General features: G+C 47.9%; 1 protein-coding gene across 2 annotated transcripts in view; it reads left to right on the top strand.

Annotated features, from left to right (window-relative positions):
- Positions 1-18,183, top strand: part of LOC308577824 (UDP-N-acetylglucosamine--peptide N-acetylglucosaminyltransferase 110 kDa subunit-like) — a 150,886-nt gene extending 132,703 nt beyond the window's left edge. For both annotated transcript variants that reach the window (XM_081178207.1, XM_081178206.1), the window contains exons 18-22: positions 1,191-1,352; positions 4,073-4,225; positions 6,580-6,832; positions 7,494-7,617; positions 16,102-18,183. In XM_081178207.1, coding sequence (XP_081034333.1) covers positions 1,191-1,352; positions 4,073-4,225; positions 6,580-6,832; positions 7,494-7,617; positions 16,102-16,294 — 885 coding nt within the window. In that variant the 3' untranslated portion in view covers positions 16,295-18,183. The remainder of the gene's footprint in view (positions 1-1,190; positions 1,353-4,072; positions 4,226-6,579; positions 6,833-7,493; positions 7,618-16,101) is intronic.
- Positions 18,184-22,952: the final 4,769 nt, after the last annotated feature.

Below are 22,952 nucleotides of genomic sequence, written 5' to 3'. Positions count from 1 at the left end.
GTAACAGTTTCACAGGCTCCCTCTAGGGGAAGAACTTCTATTTGTTCTTTTCTTTTAAAGGCAGCTCTAACAACAAAGTTTCCTTTTTCAGATATTTTGTCAATATTTGTTCCTTTAAAATGCAAAAGAGAACAATGGAATCACTATGTTTCTCTTCTTTTAACTATCTGTCAAAGACGTTTGTCTATGGTCAATGAGCTTCCCAAAAAAGTCAGTCCTGAGACCCGGCTCCCAGGTTCAAGACGGTGGAAAATTACTTTTCTTTGCACTCTCTTCTGCAGGTTTAAACAGTCCGGAAAAAATCCCCCCTCTTCTCCTGCTCCCGAAGGGGGTTCAACAATTTTAAATGATGAAAGTTGATCCTTTACAAACTATTTTCTGAACTCTAGTTTGCCATGTCTTTGCTTTAATCTATCTACAAGAAACGGAAGTCTGACTTCCTGTTTAGACCTTCCCGTTTCAGTGCCAAATTAAGAAGAATTTCTTAGTCCAATTTTCCTTTCTACTCGCAGGTTGTTATTTAAAGTCCAATTGTCCAAAATTAAGTTACTCACGGGTAATTGTTTTAAAAGCCAAATTGTCCCAGGAAAAAGGCAGCGCTCTCCGGCAACGGCTGTGCGGCTTCGCTCCATGGAAGAAGCAGTTGACTCTCAGCACTGCGCCACTTGCCCCTCTTCGCTCCAGAGCCCGTAACAGGGTTCCTTTACAAGTTGGGGGGGCGCGAAAGGTGCCCGCCGAGTCCCATGGTCACAGGCTTCATCCGCCTGTGATTTTTGAAAGGGTCCCCGCTTCGCCGTAGCGGGAAGACCCGTTTTCCGCGGAGCTAGTCCCTCCGGATCAGAGGGAGTCCGTCATTACCGATGGTGCCACCCCGGAAGTACTGGAAATAACATTTTTTCCCAGTTCATTATATACCGTTTCCCTTTTTAAAAAATCATCTTGCAATCCCACCGCGTACAATAGCCCCCCCCTAAAATGCCTGAAACGCAGACAAAATAAAGCCACAAGAGGGGTTGCCGCGTCAGAAAACCAGATTGTAACCGACTTGAGCGGCTGTCTGCTAAATCCTTTTCACTTTCTGTGCTATGCTTCTAATGGACAGGAGTGGCAGTGAGGCAGTTAATATGCAGCCAAATGGGCGGGGTTTCAATGATAAATTATCATTATTATTGTATTATCTTGGCTTCCAGATGAAATGTCCTGACGGCGGGGATGACGGTGCCACCGGGCTCAGCATGCCCATTATTCCCATGAACACCATTGCCGAAGCCGTGATTGACATGATCAATCGCGGGCAGATTCAGATCACCATCAATGGATTCAACATCAGCAACGGGCTGGCGACGACTCAGGTGAGAGGGTTGGGAGAACAGTAATAATAACTAATAATAATAATAATAAATTTATACCCCGCCCATCTGGCTGGGTTTTGGGACTGAAGGGAATTTCTTTTCTTTTTTAAAAATATTTTTACTGGTTTTTCCACGTATACATCCTCGAACAATATTTCTCTTAACAATTTTCCATATTTCTCCCCCTCCTCCGCTGGACTTCCCTCATATTCCCATTTTGTTTTATTTCCATATTACTCACCCTGTGTGGTGTTTCCCCAAAAAATCCCCCATACTGTACATATAGTCTTGCTTTTCGTTATATACAATTGTGTTTGTTTATTCCAGGCATCCCCAACCTTTGGCCCACTAGATGTTTTGGACTACAATTCCCATCATCCCTGACCACTGGTCCTGTTAGCTAGGGATCATGGGAGTTGTAGGCCAAAACATCTGGAGGGCCAAAGGTTGGGGATGCCTGGTTTATTCAAACGTTGCCAATGAGTCCAATTCTTTATGTTGTCTCTTCATATATGTTGTAAATGGTTCTCATTCTCTTTTAAAGTCTTGGTTATCCTTTTTATGTAATTTATCTGTTAATTTTGCCAGTTCTGCATATTCCATAAATTTCCCTTGCCATTGTTCTTTCATTGGTATTTCTTCTGTCTTCCAAGCTTGTGCTAATATAATTCTTGCCGCTGTTGTTGCATGCATAAATCATTTCCAATTTTCTTTTTTTAAATCTTGATCTAAAATTCCTAGGAGGAATGCTTCTGGTTTCTTAGCAAAAGTCTTTTTAAACAGGGGTTTTTTCCAATTTATTATATATCATTTCCCAGTAATTTCTAACCCTTTTGCATTCCCACCACATATGATAAAATGTACTGGACGGAAGGGACTTTTGAGGAGTCACGGGGCTGGGACTGCCCAGAAGCAGAATCCACCTGCAATTCAACGAGATGATGATGATGTTGATAATTGATTAAGGAATGATTGAAATAAGAATTTATTATGATTTATACCCAGCCCATCCGGCTTGTACAGCCCTGAGCCTCTGTTTCCAAAAAGCAAGCTGGACCTTCTGAGAGAGTCCTGGTAGATTTGGCCCCCTAAAAAAAGCTAAACAGCTTTGGCCCCCTATTATAGTAATAATAATAATAATAATAATAATAATAATTTTTATTTGTACCCCCGTCCTCCCCGGCCGGAGCAGGGCTTGGAGCGGCTGTAATCATATCAATAATACAATATACATAAAAAGAAGCAATCAATTAAAATGCACCCCAAAATTAATTCAGATAAATTAAAATTAAAACGGGACAAATGGCAAACCTCAGGTTAAATTGGAAAGCAGTTAATACTCTCCAGGACCAGCTGTTTACACTGATATTATAAGGATCTGGGAAACCTCCTTGCTCTTATACAAAGAGAAAATGAGACTAAAAAAAAGCTCCACAACTTTGGTCAATCCAATGGGCAGTTGTTGCTTTTTTATAGTGGGAATAGATTGCAGTCTCTTGGAAGTTGGACATGCCCGCTTTAAATCATTTACTTTTCAAGAGTTCAGTGCAATCTATAGCAACTTGGATGCAAATTGAATATAAAATGTCACCATTCGCAAATAACGAAAATGCAGGAGGCTTGAAAAAGCCGAGTGTTGTTATTCAGTGTTCCTCTTTTTATTTCTAGACCGTTTTGTTTTTAAGGGGAAAAAACCCAAAGCAGTTGACGTTAATACGTCAAATAAAGCAATCCAAGATGACACAGCATAGAATAAAGTCAGGTGTAAAGTATACCAGCCTTCTCAGTGGTGGCGCCTGCCCCGTGGAACGCCCTCCCGTTAGATGTCAAGGAAATAAGCAACTGTCTGACTTTTAGAAGACATCTGACGTTTTTCATGTTTGATGTTTTATTCTGTTTTCAGTGTTCAGTTGAGAGTCGCCCAGTGGCTGGGGAAACCCAGCCAAATGGGCAGGGTAGAAATAATAATAAATTACTACTACAACTACTATTACTGCTACTATTAAGGCGGGGTAGAAATAGTAAAATATTATTACTATTATTACTACAGTGGTTCCTCTGGATGCGAACGGGATCTGTTCTGTAGCCCCGTTCACATCCAGAGCAGAACGCAGCCCGCGACTAAGCATCTGCGCGGGCCGCAATTTGCCGCTTCCATGCATGCGTGTGACGTCATTTTGAGTGTCTGCGCATGCACGAGCAGCGTGGGGCCTGCCTGGTGTTTTGACATTAGTAGAATGTGTGCCCTTTTATTGAAAATGCATCTCTGTGTTATTTGTGGGGCATAGGAATTCGTTCATTTTTTCTCTCTTCAAAATCTAGTCCGACCCCCCACAAGGTCTGAGGGAGAGTGGACTGCCCCCTGCTGAAACAGTTTGCTGACCCCTGGTCAATATGGTCAATAAAGAAAAGCTCTTGCCTGTTTATTTGGTTCTTGTCCAGTCATTCTAAGGCAGGTTTCCTCAACCTCAGCCCTCCCGATGTTTTGAGACTACAATTCTCATCATCCCTCACCACTGGCCCTGTTAACTAGGGATGTTGGGAGTTGTAGACCCAAAACATCTGGAGGGCTGAGGTTGAGGAAGCCTGTTCAAAGGCAAAAGTTGCTCAAGTATAATCGTTTGCTTTGCCAACCTTCTGATCTGACGCTACATAGCACTGAGTCGAAGCTCTGCCCCTTGAGCTTCCTTCCAATCTTCCCTCTCCGTCTTCTCCTTCAGATCAACAACAAGGCGGCGACTGGCGAGGAGGTCCCACGAACCATCATCGTCACCACCCGCTCCCAGTACGGGCTGCCGGAGGACTCTGTGGTCTACTGCAACTTCAACCAGCTTTACAAGATTGACCCAGCCACTCTGCAGATGTGGGCCAACGTGAGTAGCTCCCTGTGGCGAATCGGAAGTCGCTGGTTTGCACCTATTGGGCGCCCTCTTGGAAAGTGTGTGTTCCGGAAGCTGGGCAATAGGTGCAGTGCAGGATTCCTTTCCTCTCCGCTGCACCAAGGATTCCCTGTCTGTTCTCCTGGAGACCCCTAGCTTGGTTGTCCTAGGGCAGGCATGTCCAAAGTCTCTTTCGGGTGCCTAATCTGGTCAGTTTAATCTGGTGCTGATTATGGGGTAAAAAAGCTCACCAACTCCAATCCTAAAAAAAGAAGCTCAACAACTTTGGGGTTAAATCCTGCCAGTCCAGCCCCTATATGCCCTGGGGTAAAATCCCAAAAAAGCCAACTACAATAAAACCAAGCACAACAACTACTTCACTTCCTAAAAAAAGGTCAACAACTTTGGTTGGCCCTTATGCATGTTTACTTTATAAAATCTGGCCCTCTTTGAAAAAAGTTTGGACACCCTGGATTTTAACATCCACGCTGACGCGACCTTCCAAGGGGCCGCTCAGGATTTCGTAGAAAGCATGGCCTCCGTGGGGCTGTCCCTGAATGAGTTTGGCCCAATTTATAGCCGCGAACATGCCTTGGACCTGGGGTTCACCTCTATGGACGGGGGCGATCTGACACTGAAGCGAAACAAAAGAAGTGCCGTGGCCGAATCACTTGGACTTCTCCACAACCCTTCCCCACTGCAGGGAGGCGGGACCAATTCGAATAGGCTGCACCCGCCACTGAATGGATCCAAATGGTTTCCAGAGAGTGGTAGGGGATGCTTTATCCCATATTGATGGCCTTTCAGCTGATTCCCTGGTGGCCCACTGGGATGTGGAGTTAACCACGGCTATCGACCACCTGGCTCTGAAGCGCCCTCTCAGATTGCATGGAGCCCAGACAGCCCCACGGTTTCCCCCGGAGCTGAGGGTGATGAAACAATCGCAGAGACAGCTAGAGCACTGGTGGCAGAAAACTCATTCTGAATCGGACCAGTTAGAGCTCAACGTCGAGCCTGCCGAATGGCGATGGTGACAGCGAAGAGGGCTTTCTTTGCCGCCTCTATTGCATCTGCAGGAAACAGCAGCAGGAGACTCTTTCAGGTGGTTCGCAATTTCATGGAACCACCTTTGCCACCGGGGTCTGGTAAAGACCCCAAGGTCTCCTGCAAGGATTTTGCAAAGCTTGGAGCAGGCTTCCTCAACCTCGGCCATCCTCAACCTCAGCCCTCCAGATGTTTTGAGAATACAGTTCCCATCATCCCTGACCACTGGTCCTGCTAGCTAGGGATCATGGGAGTTGTAGGCCAAAAACATCGGGAGGGCCGAGGTTGAGGAAGTCTGGGTTGGAGGATGGATGGTGGCTAACAGGTGGAGGTTGAATCCTGACAACATTTTTGGGGGACAGGAGGCGGGTGGGTTTGGGGGACTCCCTGTTCCTGAATAGGGCAACTGTGCCCCCAAAGGACCAGCTGAGCAGCCCGGGAGTCATTTTGGACTCCCTGCTGCCCATGGAGGAGCAGGTCCATTCTGTCAGGATTCTCAGCCGCAGTCAGAGGTAACTGACCTCACTCCAGGCAATCGGCTTGAGATCCTTGTTGACCTTCCCGTCTGTGTCTCCCGGCAGGATACAGACAAGGTCACAAATCAGCGATCCTCCTCAAACGTGAGAAGAACACACCTCTCCTCCCTCCTCCCTGCTTTCCCCCAGGGATGGGAAAAGAGACAGACAGGAGTCTATTTACATGTCTTTATTTCTGTCATTCCAGCAGTACAGAGAAACGCGTCTGCTCTCTCCAAACTCCAACAGCAGAGAGAGATAAACTCCACCCCTGTACTTCCAGTACAGGTCAGATGACACTCTGAGCTAACATCCGGTGCTCAGAACAATGAATAGACTGCCCCTTTGTCCCAATAGTACAGTGCCAGACATCAACATCCTGTTTTGCATTCCAGCCACCTGCAGCTGGCTTTTGCATTGCTGCTTTTTCCTGACACATTCTGTGTCTGGGGCAGCTCCATCTGGGACACAGGATGAGACCCCACCTAAAGGAGCACCTCCACCCCGGACGCCAGGGTCCCTCTCCCGAGGGCCTTGTGCCGGTTCCCTCATTACGAGATGTGAAGCTACAGGGAACCAGGCAGAGGGTCTTCTCAGTGGTGGCTCCCTGTCCCATCAGATGCCAAGGAAATAAACAACTATCAGACTTTTAGGAGGCATCTGAAGGCAGCCCTGTTTCGGGAAGTTTTGAATGACTGATGTTTTAATGTATTTCTAACTTTTTGTTGGAAGCCGCCCAGAGTGGCTGGGTAGAAATAATAAAATTATTATTATTATCATTATTTGCAGATTCTGAAACGTGTCCCGAACAGCGTTCTGTGGCTGCTGCGTTTCCCGGCTGTGGGGGAACCAAACATCCAGCAGTACGCGCAGAACATGGGCCTCCCCCAGAACCGGATCATCTTCTCTCCTGTTGCCCCCAAAGAGGAGCATGTGAGGAGGGGGCAGCTGGCCGACGTCTGCCTGGACACCCCTCTTTGCAATGGCCACACCACCGGGATGGATGTGCTCTGGGCCGGAACCCCCATGGTGACCATGCCAGGTGAGATGGCGGCGTGAGTCAGTATAATTATGATGATGATGATGATGGATATTGTTCTGGTATTGGGTGCCGACACACATTGCATTGAGTTGGACCTGGGATTCCCACTGGGGGGTGGGGGATGGTTGAGAGGTTGGCCTGTGTATCCCAAGAGTTCAGTTGTGAGCCAGGTGGTTATGCTAGTGGGAGGGAAGGAAGACACGGGGGGGGGGGGTTATCCAGTTTGGGCGATGGGCCCTTCTACTTGGGCCGTTCCCTTAATCCACCAAGATGTTCCTCTACAACAGGGGTCTGCAAACTTTTTCAGCAGGGGGCCGGTCCACCGTCCCTCAGACCTTGTGGGGGGCTGGACTAGATTTTGAAAAAAATAATGAACGAATTCCTATGCCCCACAAATCACCCAGAGGTGCGTTTTCAATAAAAGCACACATTCTACTCATGTCAAAACAACAGGCAGGCCCCACTCATAACCCAGAGATGCATTTTCAATAAAAAGACACATTCTACTCATGTCAAAACACATGTCCACGGGCTGGATTGAGAAGGCAATTGGGTTGGATCTGGCCCCTGGCACTTAGTTTGCCGACCCATACTTAACAAGATGAGGACAGACCATGCTTGCGACGGAGCTTTGTATGACCTGCCGCCCTCTGTTTTGCAGGAGAGACCCTTGCCTCGCGCGTCGCCGCCTCGCAGCTCACTTGCCTCGGGTGCCCTGAGCTCATCGCGAAGAGCCGGCAGGAATACGAAGACGTCGCCGTGAAACTAGGGACAGATCCAGAATTGTAAGTAGACGCGCAACTGGGGGGTGGGAGAGACCACAGCGTTGGTTGCACAGCTCACGAAGCCCAATGGGAGCATTCAGCATCCCATTTCTTTGGAGAAAAACCTTCCTGGAATACAGTGGCGCCTTGGTTCCCAAACGCCTTGGCACTCAAACAACTCGGAAGCCAAACACTGCAAACCAGGAAGGAAGTGTTCCGGTTGGCAGACTTTTCCTGGTAGCCAAACGTGCTCCGTTTTGAGTGTGACGCTTCCGATTTGAGTGCCATGCTTCTGATTTGAGTGCCACACTTCCTTTTTTTGTGCCGCAATTCCATTTTGAGTGCCACACTTTTTTTTCTAGTGTTACGCTTCCGTTTTGAGTGTTTCACTGAGGTCTGTCTGTTTTTGCTGTGTTTTTTGCATTTTTGTGGGTCTTTTTCTTTTGTTTTTGTGACTGTGGGGAGCCCAATTCAGCAACTGATGGATTGATTGTGCGACTGCGGTACATTAGTTAATTGCTTTCATTTTATGGATCAATGGTCTCATTAGAGAGTAAAATTCATGTTCAACGGCTGTTTGAGGGGTTGTTTTCAAAAGTCTGGAACGGATTAATCTGTTTTGCATTACTCTCCTTGGGAAAGTGCACCTTGGTTTTAGAACGCTTTGGTTTTGGAACAGACTTCCAGAACGGGTTAAGTTTGAGAACAATGGTACCTGTTTTACAGAAAGGTTCGTCCTTGCTGGCATCCTCGGTTTTGGAACACTATGGAGGCCGGGGGGTGGCATCACACAAATTAGAAAGAGTAGATTCACGGCAAAGCTCTCCTCATAGTCGTACCTTGGAATCCGTTCCAAAAGTCTGTTTTACTTTCGAAACGTTTGGAACCCAAGCACTGCTTCTGATAGGCTACAGGAAGCTCCTGCAGCCAATCGGAGGCCCCGTCGGATGTTTGGGTTCCCAAAGAACACATGCAAAGCGGAACAGTCACTTCCGGGTTTGCGGCATCCGGGAGCTGAAAGGTCCTGAGTTCCAGGGCGCTCGAAAGCCACTGCTAAGAAATGCTTCACCTGTTGAATCTTTGCCTGTTGTACAGCTGTTAAAGGCCCAAGAGCCCTGCTTTTTGCAAAGAGCATGTCTGCTACTCTGCAGGTGCTAAAGACAGGCACTCATTGAGAATTCACTATACAGTTAACTATACGATACACATATCTACTGACAGATAAGTTCCTTTGTGTTGAATGGGGTTTACTCCCAGGTAAGTGGGTACCGGAGGGCAGCCTAGGCCTTTGGTTGAGGGTTGGCACTGAGGAAAAGCAGGGCTCTTGGGCCTTGAACAGCTGTGTGACTTTGTCATAAGATGAAGAAGGATTTAAAATTGGTTAAGTATACAGTGGTGCCTCGCAAGACGAAATTAATTCGTTCCGCAAGTTTTTTCTTCTTGCGAGTTTTTCGTCTTGCGATGCACGGTTTCCCATAGGAATGCATTGAAAATCAATTAATGCGTTCCTATGGAAACCGCCTTCAGACCAGGCCCGGGGACAGTCTGTCCCCCGACCTCTTCTGAAGGCTGGGGGGGGACAAGGGCTTTTCTTCGCACCCCCAGCATTTTAAAAAACCCCGGGACAGCGGAGGACTTCTCCGCTGTCCGGGGCGATCTTAAAATGCTGGCGGGCGGCATTTTAAAATCGCCCGGGACAGCGGAGGACTTCTCCGCTGTCCGGGGCGATGTAAAAGCCCCTGGGAAGGCAGGCAGGGGGGACAAAGACTTTTGCCCCCTGCCCGCCTTCAGAAGAGGTCCTGGACCTCTTCTGAAGGCGGGCGGGGGCGAAAGTCTTTGCCCCCCCCGCCTTCAAAAGCCGTCCGGGACAGCGGAGAAACGCGCTGCCTTTCTCCGCTCTCCCGGGATAGCGCTTCCCTGCTATCCCGGACTGCTTTTAAAATGCTGGCGGTGGGGAGCAAAGCCTTTCGGCCCCCGCCGGCCTTCCTGGACCTCTTCTGAAGGCCGGGGGGGGGGAAGGCTTTGCTCCCCACCACCAGCATTTAAAAGAGGTCCCCGGAGATTTCCCTATGGGCTTTCTTCTTGCGAAGCAAGCCCATAGGGAAATTCGTCTTGCGAAGCGCCTCCAAAACAGAAAACCCTTTCATCTTGGGGTTTTCCGTCTTGCGAGGCATTCGTCTTGCGAGGTACCACTGTATAAGATTACATGGACGCGCATGAACAAGTATATTAGAACGGAACAAAGATGCGGATTCCCTTTTGAAACCATAAAATCCCTTTTTACAGAAAGGTTCAGCCTTGCTGGCATCCTAATAATATTGCCAACCAGAGGAAGGTTTCCTTTTCGGAATAATAAATTTTCAGTGTCGTTTTTACAGTTATATAAAAAAATGACTGATATGGTTCTAATATTAGAAATACACAGACTGATAACTATGAAATTATATTGCAATGATAAACATATAAAGTTTTATGGACATGTGTGAGCAAGTATATCAGAATGGAACCGAGACTGGGATTCTGTTTTGGAATCCTAAAATCCTTGTTTTACAGAAAGTGTCACGGGAATTGGGGTTGCTTGTGTGTAAACCTCTAGCTGTTCCAAACTGCTTAGGGGTTGGTTGTGTCTTTCCCTGACTGAGCAGCCTGGGTGCTGCTGCTGCTCAGTCGCTCGACGAATCCGTGAGTGGGTGTCTCCTAAATTTCCTCCAGCATAAAAGCTCCTTGACAGACAACCTTCGCCTCGCCTCTCTGCGCGTAACCCTTCTGCGCAGAGTGGGCGTGCCCAGAGGTGCCCCTCCACTCTCTTCACTGCCTTCAGTACCAGAGTCTCGGAGCCTATCCTCCGAGATGCTTTCTCCCTCTTCCTTCTTCCTGGTGTCACCTGGACATTCTTCCCCAGATGACATTCTCTCTCTACCCTTACTCGTTCCTTCTTCTGCAGAATAGGGAAGCCCCGCCTCTCCCCTCTGCTCCGATGTCAGTTCCCTGACATCCACCTCCCTCCCAGGGCCCTCCCCTCCCCCCGTCCTTCCCTCTGACAGTGACGCAGGAAACCCTCAGAAAGAACTCTCCCCTCCATCTGATGATTCAAACACCCCTCTCCATTTGCTGCTGTCTCTCCCCTCTTCCCAATCTTCCCAGTCGGATTCTTCTTCGGGCCAACCCCCTCCCTCCTCTTCGGAGGCGGGAAAACCCCCAAACTCTTCCTCCTCATCGGTGGTGCCAAATTGCTCCCTCCAGAATCTCTCTGGTGGTTTGGGCTTTCTCGGGTACCTGCTATGAAACTCCTCCTGCAGGTACTCATCCCTCATTTCTTCTGCTGGGACCCATGCGTTTTCCTCAGCTGGCTCCCCCTCCCATGCCACCAAATACTCCCCCCTCCCCCCTTTCCACCTGGAATCGAGAATCTCAGCTGCATGGCCACTGAGTTCCCTTTCCTCCATCTGTAGATGCAAGGGTGTTTCACTTTGCTGACCCAGAAATTCCCTCCCCTCCCTGAACGGTGAGAGTAAGGACCTGTGGATCACGGGGTGCAGCTTCATGTGAGATGGCAATTTGAGCCTAAAGGCCACCGGATTAACTTGCTGGGCTACTTCGAAAGGTCCCAATCTCTTTGGCCGTAACTTCTTGCACCCTCCTTTGAACGGTAACCCTTTGGTGGACAACCACACCTGGTCCCCCACTCTTATGTTTTCTCCCTCCTTGCGGTGCCGGTCTGCCTGCCTCTTGTACTCTTCCTTGGCTCTCTCCAGGTTTAACTTAAGCTGTTGGTGTAAAGCCTGCATCTCTTCCACAAACTTTTCCGCTGCGGGAACACTCCAACTTCCCTCCCCTTCCCCAGGGAAAGCCCTGGGGTGACACCCATAATTTGCCATAAACGGGCTCATCCCTGTGGACACATGTTCTGTGTTATTGTATGCAAACTCAGCCAGCGCTAGTTTGTCCACCCAATCATTCTCCCTCTCGTTGACGTAGCAGCGTAGATATTGTTGCAGCACACTGTTCGCTCTCTCTGCCTGTCCGTTGGTCTCCGGATGCCTGGCCGTTGAGAACACCACCTCCACGTCCAGCAGACTCATAAGCTTCCTCCAGAATCTGGACGTGAATTGCCGGCCTCTGTCGGATAAAATCCTCAAGGGGGCGCCATGCAACCTGAAAACATGCTCTACAAACAACTTGGCCGTTTCTTCTGCAGTCACCGCATGCGAGCACGCAATAAAATGGCACATTTTTGTCATCAAATCAACTACCACCATTACTGCCGTTTTCCCCCTGGCTTTGGGTAAATCAGTCATAAAGTCAATTGATATCACCTCCCATGGTCTCTCTGGTGTGGGTAAGGGTTCCAGTAACCCCGCAGGTGCCGACCTCTCCCCCTTCGCTCTCTGGCAGACCTGGCACCCTCGTACATACTGCTTCACATCCTCTCTCACCCGTGGCCACCAAAACTGCCTGGTGACCAGTAGCATAGTTTTATGTTGTCCAAAATGTCCTGCCGTGGGGTTGTCATGCATCTGTTTGAGTATTCTGCTTCTCAATTCCCCCTCAGGTATGTACAATGCCCCCCTATAGTACAATGCTCCGTCCTTAAATTCAACCCCCCCCTTGAGTTTCCCCAGAGATACCAATTTCTCGCATTTTGGTTTGTGCATATTGATCATCCCTCGTCAACCCGGCCAGCTCTTGCCTCCCTATGAACACTCCCCCACACACCCATTTGTCCTCGGAAATGACATGACGTGCTTCTGGCCCTCCCTCCCCTTCCTCATATTCGGGCTTGCGGGAGAGGGCGTCCGCTCTGACATTTTCCTTCCCAGGCACGTACCTAATTTCAAAATTAAACTTGGAAAACTCCTGAGCCCACCGCACCTGTCGTTGGTTGAGCACTCTTGCCGTTCTCCAATATTCCAGGTTCTTGTGGTCAGTACACACCTGGACCTTGTGCTGTGCGCCTATGAGAAAATGTCGCCAGCGTCGAAAAGCCTCGTGAATTGCCAGCAGTTCTCAATCGTACACTGTGTAGTTTTGCTCTGACTTGTTAAGCTTCCTGGAAAAGAAGGCACACGGTTTCCACTCCCCATTTGCCTGCTGGAGCAATATCCCCCCTACCGCTCTGTCTGATGCGTCCGTCTCTAGCCTTATCGGCTTCCGCAGATCCACGTGTAGGAGCTGCTCTTCCGACGCAAACGCCTTCTTAAGCTCTTCAAAGGAACCTTGGGCCTCCTCCGTCCATACGAACTTCTTCTTGCTGCTGAGACAATCCGTTATGGGTGCTGTTAAATGGGCGAAGTTCTTGATAAACTTCCTGTAGAAATTTGCAAACCCCAAGAACCTCTGCACATCCTTCCGGTTCTTGGGAGGCTGCCATTCTAGCACGGCCTGCACCTTGCCTGGATCCATTGCCAGACCCTTGGCTGACAACCTGTAGCCCAGGAACTCCACCTCTCGTGCATGGAATTGGCATTTCTCCAGTTTGACCCACAGCTGATGCTCCTGCAGTCTTTTCAGCACTTCTCTGACGTCTTTCACATGCTGCTCCTCATTCTCTGAATAGATGAGTACGTCGTCCAGGAAAGCCACACAATTCTTGTACAGCAAAGACCCCAGCACGTGGTGCATGAAAGCTTGAAAGGTGCTCGATCCTGATTGTAATCCGAAGGGCATAACTAAGTACTCAAAGGCTCCCAGAGGGGTGAACATGGTGGTTTTCCATTCATCCCCCTCCCTCATCCTTATCAAGTTGTACGCCCCCCGAAGGTCCAGCTTAGTAAAAATCTTCCCCTTCCTCACCCTGGCCAAAATGTCATCAATCCTGGGCATAGGGAAGGTCACAGGTTCTGAGACACGGTTTACGGACCTGTAATCTACGATCAAGCGTAATTCTTTGGAGTCTCTTTTGTCCACAAAGAACACTGGACTGCCCCCCACCGCCCTTGATTCTCGTATAAAGCCCCTCTTCAGATTCTTGTCAATGAACTTCGGCAACTCCTGCATCTCCCTGTCTGACATGGCATACAGCTTACCCACTGGTAACTGAGCCCCTGGGAGTAGGTTGATTTGACAGTCTAAGGGCCGGTGAGGGGGTAGTCTATCCGCCTCTGTCTCGCTGAAGACTTCTTGTAGGTCTGCATACTGAGGTGGTACTCTCCCCTTTTCCCCCACCACCATCCCTGCCACCCTGGCTACTGCCATCCTCGAGGTTCCCCCTCCGTGGCAATGCTCTACGCAGTGAGCTGACCCAAAGGTGACTGTCCGCTGGTGCCACCCTACTACTGGGTCATGCAGTGCCAGCCAACTCATTCCCAGTATGATAGGTGGTCCAGCTAAGGTGGCTACGTGAAAGGCAATGGTCTCAGTGTGTCTAGAAACTGTCATTTTCATGGGCGGGGTCTGGTGGGTCACTTCCCCTCCCAAAAGTTCTCCCATCAATAGTGGTTACTTGCAGGGGATGTTCTAGAGGCACCACCTGTAGCTGGTGTTCTAGCGCAAAATCCTTGCTAAAGAAGTTGCAAGAGCTGCCTGAATCCAGCAGCGCCTTCACTTTGATGGGGAGTTCTAGCACCACCTCTATGGCGATGGCTGCTCGGGGAGGGTCTGGTTTGGGCACTACTACTGGTTGCTCGCCTGGCTGCTGTGCCCTCTTTCCTGCAGCCAAGCCTTGCTGTTTCCCGGCTCCTCCTTTTCCTCCTCACTCCCCACTGCCCCCACCATTCCTTGCCACGCCTTCTTCTGAGGGCATGCTCTGGCAAAATGTCCCGGCTGCTGGCATAGGAAACACCTCTTGTTGGTTTTCCCCTCCTCCTTACGCACCTCGCTGGAGTTTGAAAATCCGCGCGCGCTCACTCCTCCAATCTCCATTGGCTCCTCGGGCGGCACTGCCGACGCTGGCATGTCTGGAATCCGGTTGTCATGCCAACGCTCAGCTCTCCCTTCCCGCCTTTCCAGAGCGCGCGTCTCTTGTCTGACTCCCACAGCGAGCGCCAACTTGGTCAGCTGGTCCATCGATTGAGGGCGGGGCGAGCGGGAAAGTTCGTCTCTCACCCAGGGGGATAAGCCCTCCTCAAACAACATTTGAATAGGTTCCGAACTCAGATCCCACCCAAGTTTATGGATCAGCATAGCAAATCTCGACCAGTACTCTCTCACTGACTGGTTCCCTTGTTTGCACCCCATCAGTTCTTTGCGCGTCACACTCAGTTCCACATCGCTCGAGAACATGTGGTCCATCGCGGAAAAGAACTTTCTCAGGTCCTTTAAGGCAGCGTTCTCCACTGCCATTAAGGGTCGAACCCAATCTCTGGCGCCGCCCCTCCAGGTGCCCCACCACGAAAGCAACTCTTCCCCCATCGTCGGCAAAGTCATCGTACTGCAGCTCCAACGCATACTGCACTTCTGTCTTAAAAGCGTTATAATCTCTGGGGTTGCCCCCAAACCTCTGCACAAGTCCCGGTACCTTTCTTGCGATGGGGGTAATCTTCCCCTGGGCGTCATGTGTCCTCCTTTCATCCAGCCGCGCCGCTAGTAGAGCCAGTTGCTTCTCCAGATCTCGGTTTCTCTCCTCAAGACTCTGTCCGCCTCTGGCTCCCTCTCCTGCGCCTGCTCCTTCTGTTTGACTCATGACTGTTCCCCAGTGCTCTTGCACACAAGCAACGTAAGGGACTCACGGATTGCTGTCACGGGAATTGGGGTTGCTTCTGTGTAAACCTCTAGCTGTTCCAAACTGCTTAGGGGTTGGTTGTGTCTTTCCCTGACTGAGCAGCCTGGGTGCTTCTGCTGCTCAGTCGCTCGACGAATCCTTGAGTGGGTGTCTCCTAAATTTCCTCCAGCATAAAAGCTCTTTGACAGACAACCTTCGCCTCGCCTCTCTGCGCGTAACCCTTCTGCGCAGAGTGGGCGTGCCCAGAGGTGCCCCTCCACTCTCTTCACTGCCTTCAGTACCAGAGTCTCGGAGCCTATCCTCCGAGATGCTTTCTCCCTCTTCCTTCTTCCTGGTGTCACCTGGACATTCTTCCCCAGATGACATTCTCTCTCTACCCTTACTCATTCCTTCTTCTGCAGAATCGGGAAGCCCCGCCTCTCCCCTCTGCTCCGATGTCAGTTCCCTGACAGAAAGGTTCCACCTTGCTGGCGCCCTCTGAATACAGACAACCTGGGGAAGCTTTTCTTTTTGCAATAACAAGGATATAAGGTTTTATGGACAAGTATATTTGAATGGAACCAAGAGGGGGATTTCTTTTTGGAATCGTAAAATCCTTGTTTTACAGAAAGCTTCAACCTTGCTGGTATCCTCTTAATATGGACAACTGGAGGAAGGTTTACTTTTTACAACATATAAGGTTTTATGGATGTGGAACCAAGAGGGGGAGTGGAGGGAGGTCGACCCAAAATTACCATTTAATTTGATTGTGATCCCCCCTTTTTTTCTTTTCCTTTCGAGAAAATAAATGAAATGTTGATTAATAAATGAATTAATAATTAATAACGAATGCTTTTCTCCCGTAGCCTGAAGAACATCCGCGGCAAGGTGTGGAAGCAGAGGGTATCCAGCCCCCTCTTCAACACCAAGCAGTACACACTGGAACTGGAGCAGCTCTACCTCCTGATGTGGGACCACTTCTCCGCCGGCCACAAACCGGACCACATCCTCAAGCCCGGCGAATCGGCCTCGAGATCCGGAGCTGTGCGAGAGACATGAATCCTTCAGGATGCATACCTCCTTCCGGAGCAGAGGGAAGCGGGAGTCAAGGATGCGATTTGTGTGGCGACCGGAGGCTCACTCTTGCATGACGGGGAGGCCAGCAATTTCTGACACCCCCCCGAACCCCACCTTTTCCAGATCTTCTTGCCATGGGAAGGCACAAAGGGATTGGCAGTCGATTCCGATTTCCCGTGAACGAATCTCTTTTTTTCCCCTTCTCCCTACGCGAATCTGGAGCTTTTCGAGAGAACTTTTTTAGGAATTCCTCTTGTTCCGTCGGTGGCTCTCTTTTTATGGCATTTTAAGTCCGCATCCTTCTCCCAAGGACGGCGGGAGGGAAAATTTGGCGCCAGCAGCAGCGAAGCTTTTACGGGTTTTATAAACCACTCAAACCAACATCTGCTTTCTTAACGTTGGACTTCTCTCCGGGGCTGCACTTGGTTTTGGTTTTTTCGGCTTCAATTCATGCTGGGTCGACTGCGTCAAAAAAGCAAACGCGATTTAAGACGTAAAGATTTGGTTTTCTCAGCTTCAATTCATGCCGGGTCAACTGGGCCGAAAAAGCAAAAGACCTAAACTTTTGGCTTTTTCAGCTTTAATTCATGCCAGGGTGATTGCGCCAAAAAAGCAAATGCAATTTAAGGCGTAAAGTGGGGGGAAATAGCAACCCGGTGCCAAACTGAGCGTCCTTCCAGGGCAGTGTCAAATTATGTACAGAGGTGCAGGCCTGTGCACTGCCGCCAATGCTGAAAATGAAATAAAAGAGCGTTGGTTTTTGCTCAGGTTGGCGCATTCAGATGTGCGCTTTGCGGTTGATGGAACAATTATGTGCCAGGCCACTGGTGTTTTGACTTTGTCAAATGCAGCTCTTCCAGGTAAGTATGGGTTTCCGCCTCAACTTCGACGAGCTTTTTGGAAAGATCACGGTCGAGTGTAAACCTCCTTTTTCACATCCGAAGCGTCGCAAGCCCACAAAAATGATTGACCGGAGGGCAAAACGTGCATCCGATGGGTTGCATCCAAAGTTATTTTCCAAATCGCTTCCCTGCCTGACACCGAAAAGATTCAGAGCGGTGCATTTTCTGTTCTTTTGGTGGTGCCGCACATGGATCCATGCCAATAATTGCTGTCTGTGCCCCTTTCCTTATATTCCGAATTTGACCCTCAGGTATGTAGCCCTGAGCTGTGCTTAAACCTTTGCAGTTCTCTTCGTTTTGGCTTAATATGGGCTGGATTATATTGATTATCTATATATAGATAATATTGGCAAGAAGCATTTAGTCGTCCAAGCCCTGAGGTTAAATCTTCCATCTTTGCGGTGCCAGTTCCCTTCGTTTGGGCTTAATATGGGCTGGATTATATTAATCTATATATAGATAATATTGGAAGAAAGATTGGTTCCGAGCCCTGAGGTTAAATCTTCAATCTTTGCAGCACCAGTTCTCTTTGTTTGGGCTTATTATGTATTATGGGCTGGATTATATTGATTATCTATATATAGATAATAAAATAGGCGAGAATCATTTAGTCGCCCCCGAGCCCAGCGCTTTCTTTTCGCGGTGAAGAATTCTGAATTTCGCTGCTGGCAGAGAAGCGGCAGCTGGCTATGCATCTACTTGGGAGTAAACTAGGGAGTCAAGCTTTCACTTTCTGTTCAGAGATTGGGGAGTCGAGCTTTTGCTTTCGGTCTGAAGATTGGGGAGTCGAGCTGAGCTTTCGCTTTCCACCAGAAGATGATTTCCTGGGAAGGTTAACCACTGTGTGTAGTTTTTTAAATGGCGAGGGAAGAATGGGTCTTTCCTCCCATTGTGTTTCTTTCTGCTTACTCATTGTAATGGCTTTTGTTTCCAGATATGTGTTGGAGAAATAAAAATGAAAATCACTGACTTGGAACGTTTCCTCTCTTTTTTTGGCAATAGGTTTCATTGAGTTTGCTTATTAGGACGGTTATTTGATTCATTCTTCAAAACGAGAGGCGGCTTGGCAAAGGAACCAGCCCCAGGACCAGCCCATAATAATTCACCACCATAACAACAACAACAACAACAACAATACTAGTTATAGGTAGGTAGCCATGTGGGGTCTGCCATAGTAAAAATAAAAAAAAAATCCTTCCAGTAGCACCTTAGAGACCAGCTAAGTTTGTTATTGGTATGAGCTTTCGTGTGCATGCACACTTCTTCAGATAGGTATCTGAAGGTATAGGCATCTGAAGAAGTGTGCATGCACACGGAAGCTCGTACCAATAACAAACTTACTTGGTCTCTAAGGTGCTAATGGAAGGAATTTTTTTAAAATTTTGTTTCAACAACAATAATATAATAATAATTTATTTATACCCCACCCATCTGGTTGGGTTTCCCCAGCCACTCTGGACGGCTTCCAACAAAGATTTAAAATACATTAAAACGTCAGTCATTAAAAACTTCCCTGAACGGGGCTGCCTTAAGATATTACTATTACCAGGGCTTTTTTTCTTCTTTAAGAAAAGGTTAAGGGGTACTTTCATTTTGATTCAAGAAAATCACCATTTTATAGGTCAAATGGGGGGAAATAAGTACAGTAAGTGAACAAAAGTACAAAGATTTACAAAATGTTAGGGGTATGCGTACGTACCTCTGTGTCCCCCCAGAAAAACAGCACTGATGATGATAATAATAATCATCAGTGCTTTTTTTTTCCTTAAAAAATGTTTAGGGGTATAGTGGTTAAGAGCGGTAGATTTGTAATCTGGTGAACTGTGTTTGCATATCCTCTCCACATGCAGCTGCTGGGTGACCTTGGGCTAGTCACACTTCTCTGAAGTCTCTCAGCCCCACTCACCTCACAGAGTATTGTTGTGGGGGAGGAAGGGAAAGGAGAATGTTAGCCGCTGTTAGACTCCTTCGGGTAGTGATAAAGCGGGATATCAAATCCAAACCATTCTCTCATTTTATACAGTTGTGCCTCGCAAGACGAAAATAATCCGTTCCGCGAGTCTCTTCGTCTAGCGGTTTTTTCGTCTTGCAAAGTAACCCGATTAGCGCTATTAGCGGTTTAGCGGCTATTAAAGGCTTAGCGGCTTAGCGGCTAAAAGGCTATTAGCGGCTTAGAAAAAGGGGGGAAGCGAAAAAAGCACAAGACTTGCAAGACGTTTTCGTCTTGCGAAGCAAGCCCATAGGGAAATTCGTCTTGCGAAGCGCATCAAAAAACGGAAAACCCTTTCGTCTAGCGGGTTTTTCGTCTTGCGAGGCATTCGTCTTGCGGGGCACCACTGTAGTTCAATTTGGGGGTAAATAAATACAGTAAATGGACAAAAACACAAAGATTCTAGTTATCTCCCGCTTAGACTACTGCAACGTGCTCTACATGGGGCTACCTTTGAAGATGACCCGGAAACTGCAATTAATCCAGAATGCGGGAGCTAGACTGGGCACTGGGAGTGACTGCCGGGACCACATAACACCAGTCCTGAGAGATCTGCATTGGCTCCCAGTACATTTCCGGGCACAATTCAAAGTGTCGGTGCTGACCTTGAAAGCCCTCAATGTCCTTGGTCCAGTATATCCGCAGGAGCATCTCCACCTCTATTGTTCTGCCCAGACGCTGAGATCCAGCGCCGAGGGCCTTCTGGCGGTTCCCTCATTGCGAGAAGTGAGGTTACAAGGAACCAGACAGAGGGCCTTCTTGGTGGTGGCGCCTGCCCTGTGGAACACCCTCCTGTCAGATGTCAAGGAAATAAGCAGCTATCCTATTTTTAAAAGGCATCTGAAGGCAGCCCTGTTTAGGGAAGTTTTTAATATTTAATGCTGTATTGTTTTTTAAACTCTGTTGGGAGCCACCCAGAGTGGCTGGGGAAACTCAGCCAGATGGGCGGGGGAATAAATTATTATTATTAATATTCACAAAACGTTGCAGTGGTCCAAATGGAGATGGCGTTGATAAGTGTTCCATGTTTCACAAGCGTACAGTAAGTTAGTAGTACACCAGTGCCGGATTGTCATAGAAGCTCAACAAGCTCTTGCTTAGGGCCCCGCTCTCTTGGGGGCTCCATAAAAATTTAAAGGGGGAAAAAACTGGATGTACCTTTCCAAAATATAAGATAAAAAAATTAAAAAACAACCTACATGCAGCAACAGTGTTTTGTGTTGTGTCGGCTCCTATTTGTGATGTGCAAATGGCTTTAGATACATATGAGGTCCATCAATTACCATATATAGCATATATTCAACACACACAAAAGTGACAATTTGTTGTGGACAAAGGACAGCTGGACATATTGAGGGACCCATTACCTTCAGTAGCTTAGGGCCTCATCAAACCTCAATCTGCCCCTGAGTGGGGAATATATTATTCTTATTCTTATTCTTATTAATATTATTAGCTGATGGCCTGATCAAACCTAAATCCCGTCCTGGGTGGGGTATAAATTAATAATAATTATTGACTTCCGGTCGGTGCCAGCGCTTAATGGCGGTCCGAGCTCCGGAGAAGGACTGCTTCGCAAGTTCGGGTCTTACCCGCTACGGCAAGCGGGGGACCCCTAAAATCCCAGGCGCTGAAGCCTGAGAACAAGGAGACTCGGTGGGCACCTTCGCGCCCCCCGGTACCGTGAAAGAGCCTTTTTAAAGGCTACGGATCGACATCGGGAGTGAGCGCGGTGCTGAGAGTCGCTACCCAGCCTGCGAAGTGAAGCCGCGTCGCCATAAGCGGAGAGCGCCGATTCCTTCCTGAAAAGAAATTCGGACTGATTCCCCGTGAGTAAGAACTGAAAAATAACCGGGACTTTTTCAATTTTAAAAATTGGGCTAAAAACGGGGGAGATTTAAACAAAGGAAGTCTGCCTCCCCCCGACTGCATGAAAGTGAAAGCAACGGAGCTCTAAACCTGCATCCGTTTAAATCCGTCCTTTGATCAGCTAAACCGGACATTTAAACCTTTGATCTCCCCTCTAGCAAGCAGGGCAGAGGGGAGGCGAATCTGACCATTAACTGCATGACTTATTTGGAGGAAAAAAACCTCTGCTGTCTCATTTGCTTGAAAGTACGAAACGGTCTGCCTTCTTAGTACACTGAACTGACTTTTCCCTGTGAAGTGATACTTTGATACAAAGTTTCCACACTGCCTGACTATTGCATATTATAAGAAGAAACAGTATAAATTGGGCAACTGTGGCAATTTGAAGTTACAAGTATTTAGTAACATTGACTTTGACTGTGTTAATCTCCCTTTTTCTCACTTTTTGGATTGTCTCCTTTGTTTTGGTACTTGGAAATTTCGCTCTATGGCCATTTTGATTTGCTCCCTCTAGAGGATAAAGTAAAGTTTGGCACGGCTTAAGACAGTGGAATTTTCCAAGGGAGAACAAATCCCGTGGGAATTGACCTTGACATGAGTGGCCCACAAGAAGAGATAGTCACAAGAGCCAAGATCAAGCAACAACAGCAACAACAACAGTTGCAGCTGCAACAGGCAAAGAAAAGAGGCTCAATCTCAGGCGCAACAGCCGGATCAGCAGGAACAACAGGTCAAGACAAAGGAGCAGCCGTTTCTATGGAAGCTGTGACAGAGGCCCTGCTCAAGATAAACCAAACCCTGGAGTCTTTGACAAAACAGACTTCAGAGAACACACAAAAATTAACAGAAATATCAGCAAGATTAAACCAGAATACAGAATCTATAAATAGATTGGTAGAGGAGAACGCCACCACGCGCCAAATTGCCGAGGAGGCCAAAGCCACTGCCGGAGAGACACAGGAGAAGCTAGAGCCGCTTGCCAAGAAGGTCTACGAGCATGATGCAACTTTGGCCTTGTGGGAGTTACAGAGGAAAGAGAGAAATTTAAAATTAAGACTGATTCCGGAGAACGAAAGAGACAGCCTTGTGGAATACTTGACACGGGAGTTTGCGGATTGTTGGGACCTTGAGGAAGACGAATTTAAAATTACGACTGCCTTCAGATTGGGTAAAAAGCAAGATAGAAAGACACCGAGAGACTGCTTGATTACACTCAGATCCAAGGAGGAAAGAGACAAAATATTAGGATTACACTTTGAAAAGGCCCTGCAAATTGGAAATTCAGCTGTACAGATCTTTAAAGACATCCCAAAATACATTTTGGATTTAAGAAACTTTTACAAGGACTTGGTTCTCTTGCTAAAGAAGAACACTATTCGATTTAGGTGGGAGTTTCCACAAGGACTGTCATTTGACTTCAAGGCAAAGAAAGTGAAAATAAAGACAATTCAAGATAAAGACAAATTTTTGGCAAGATACCAGGAGGATTTACAGAAGGGGACTGTGGACGTACTTGCAGAACAGAGGAGAGCACTGGACATCCTGAATCTCTCGTTTGGACAAAAACCACCACCATCAGAAGAAGAGCAACAACTTGGAGCTGTTGGAGGAGCCTTAAGAAAATAACAAGATGGCTCTGCAATTCCTTAGTTGGAATTGTAATGGGCTCAATGGGCCTTTGAAGAGAAGACAAGTATTTCATATATTGAATAAAGAACAATTGGACTTGATATGCTTACAAGAAACTCACATAACCAGAGCCCACAGGAGATTACTTTCAAATAAAAGGCTAGGACAAGAATTTATTTCATCAGACAAAGTCAAGAAGAGAGGAGTTGTAATATATGTGAAGGAGAAATGGGCTCCAAAAATGATATTC

The sequence above is a fragment of the Podarcis bocagei genome (genome assembly GCF_964188305.1).
Source record: "Podarcis bocagei genome assembly, chromosome: W".
Taxonomy (NCBI): Eukaryota; Metazoa; Chordata; class Lepidosauria; order Squamata; family Lacertidae; genus Podarcis; species Podarcis bocagei.
Note: the sequence above shows the minus strand (reverse complement) of the source record. Positions and strands in the feature narration are given on the sequence as shown.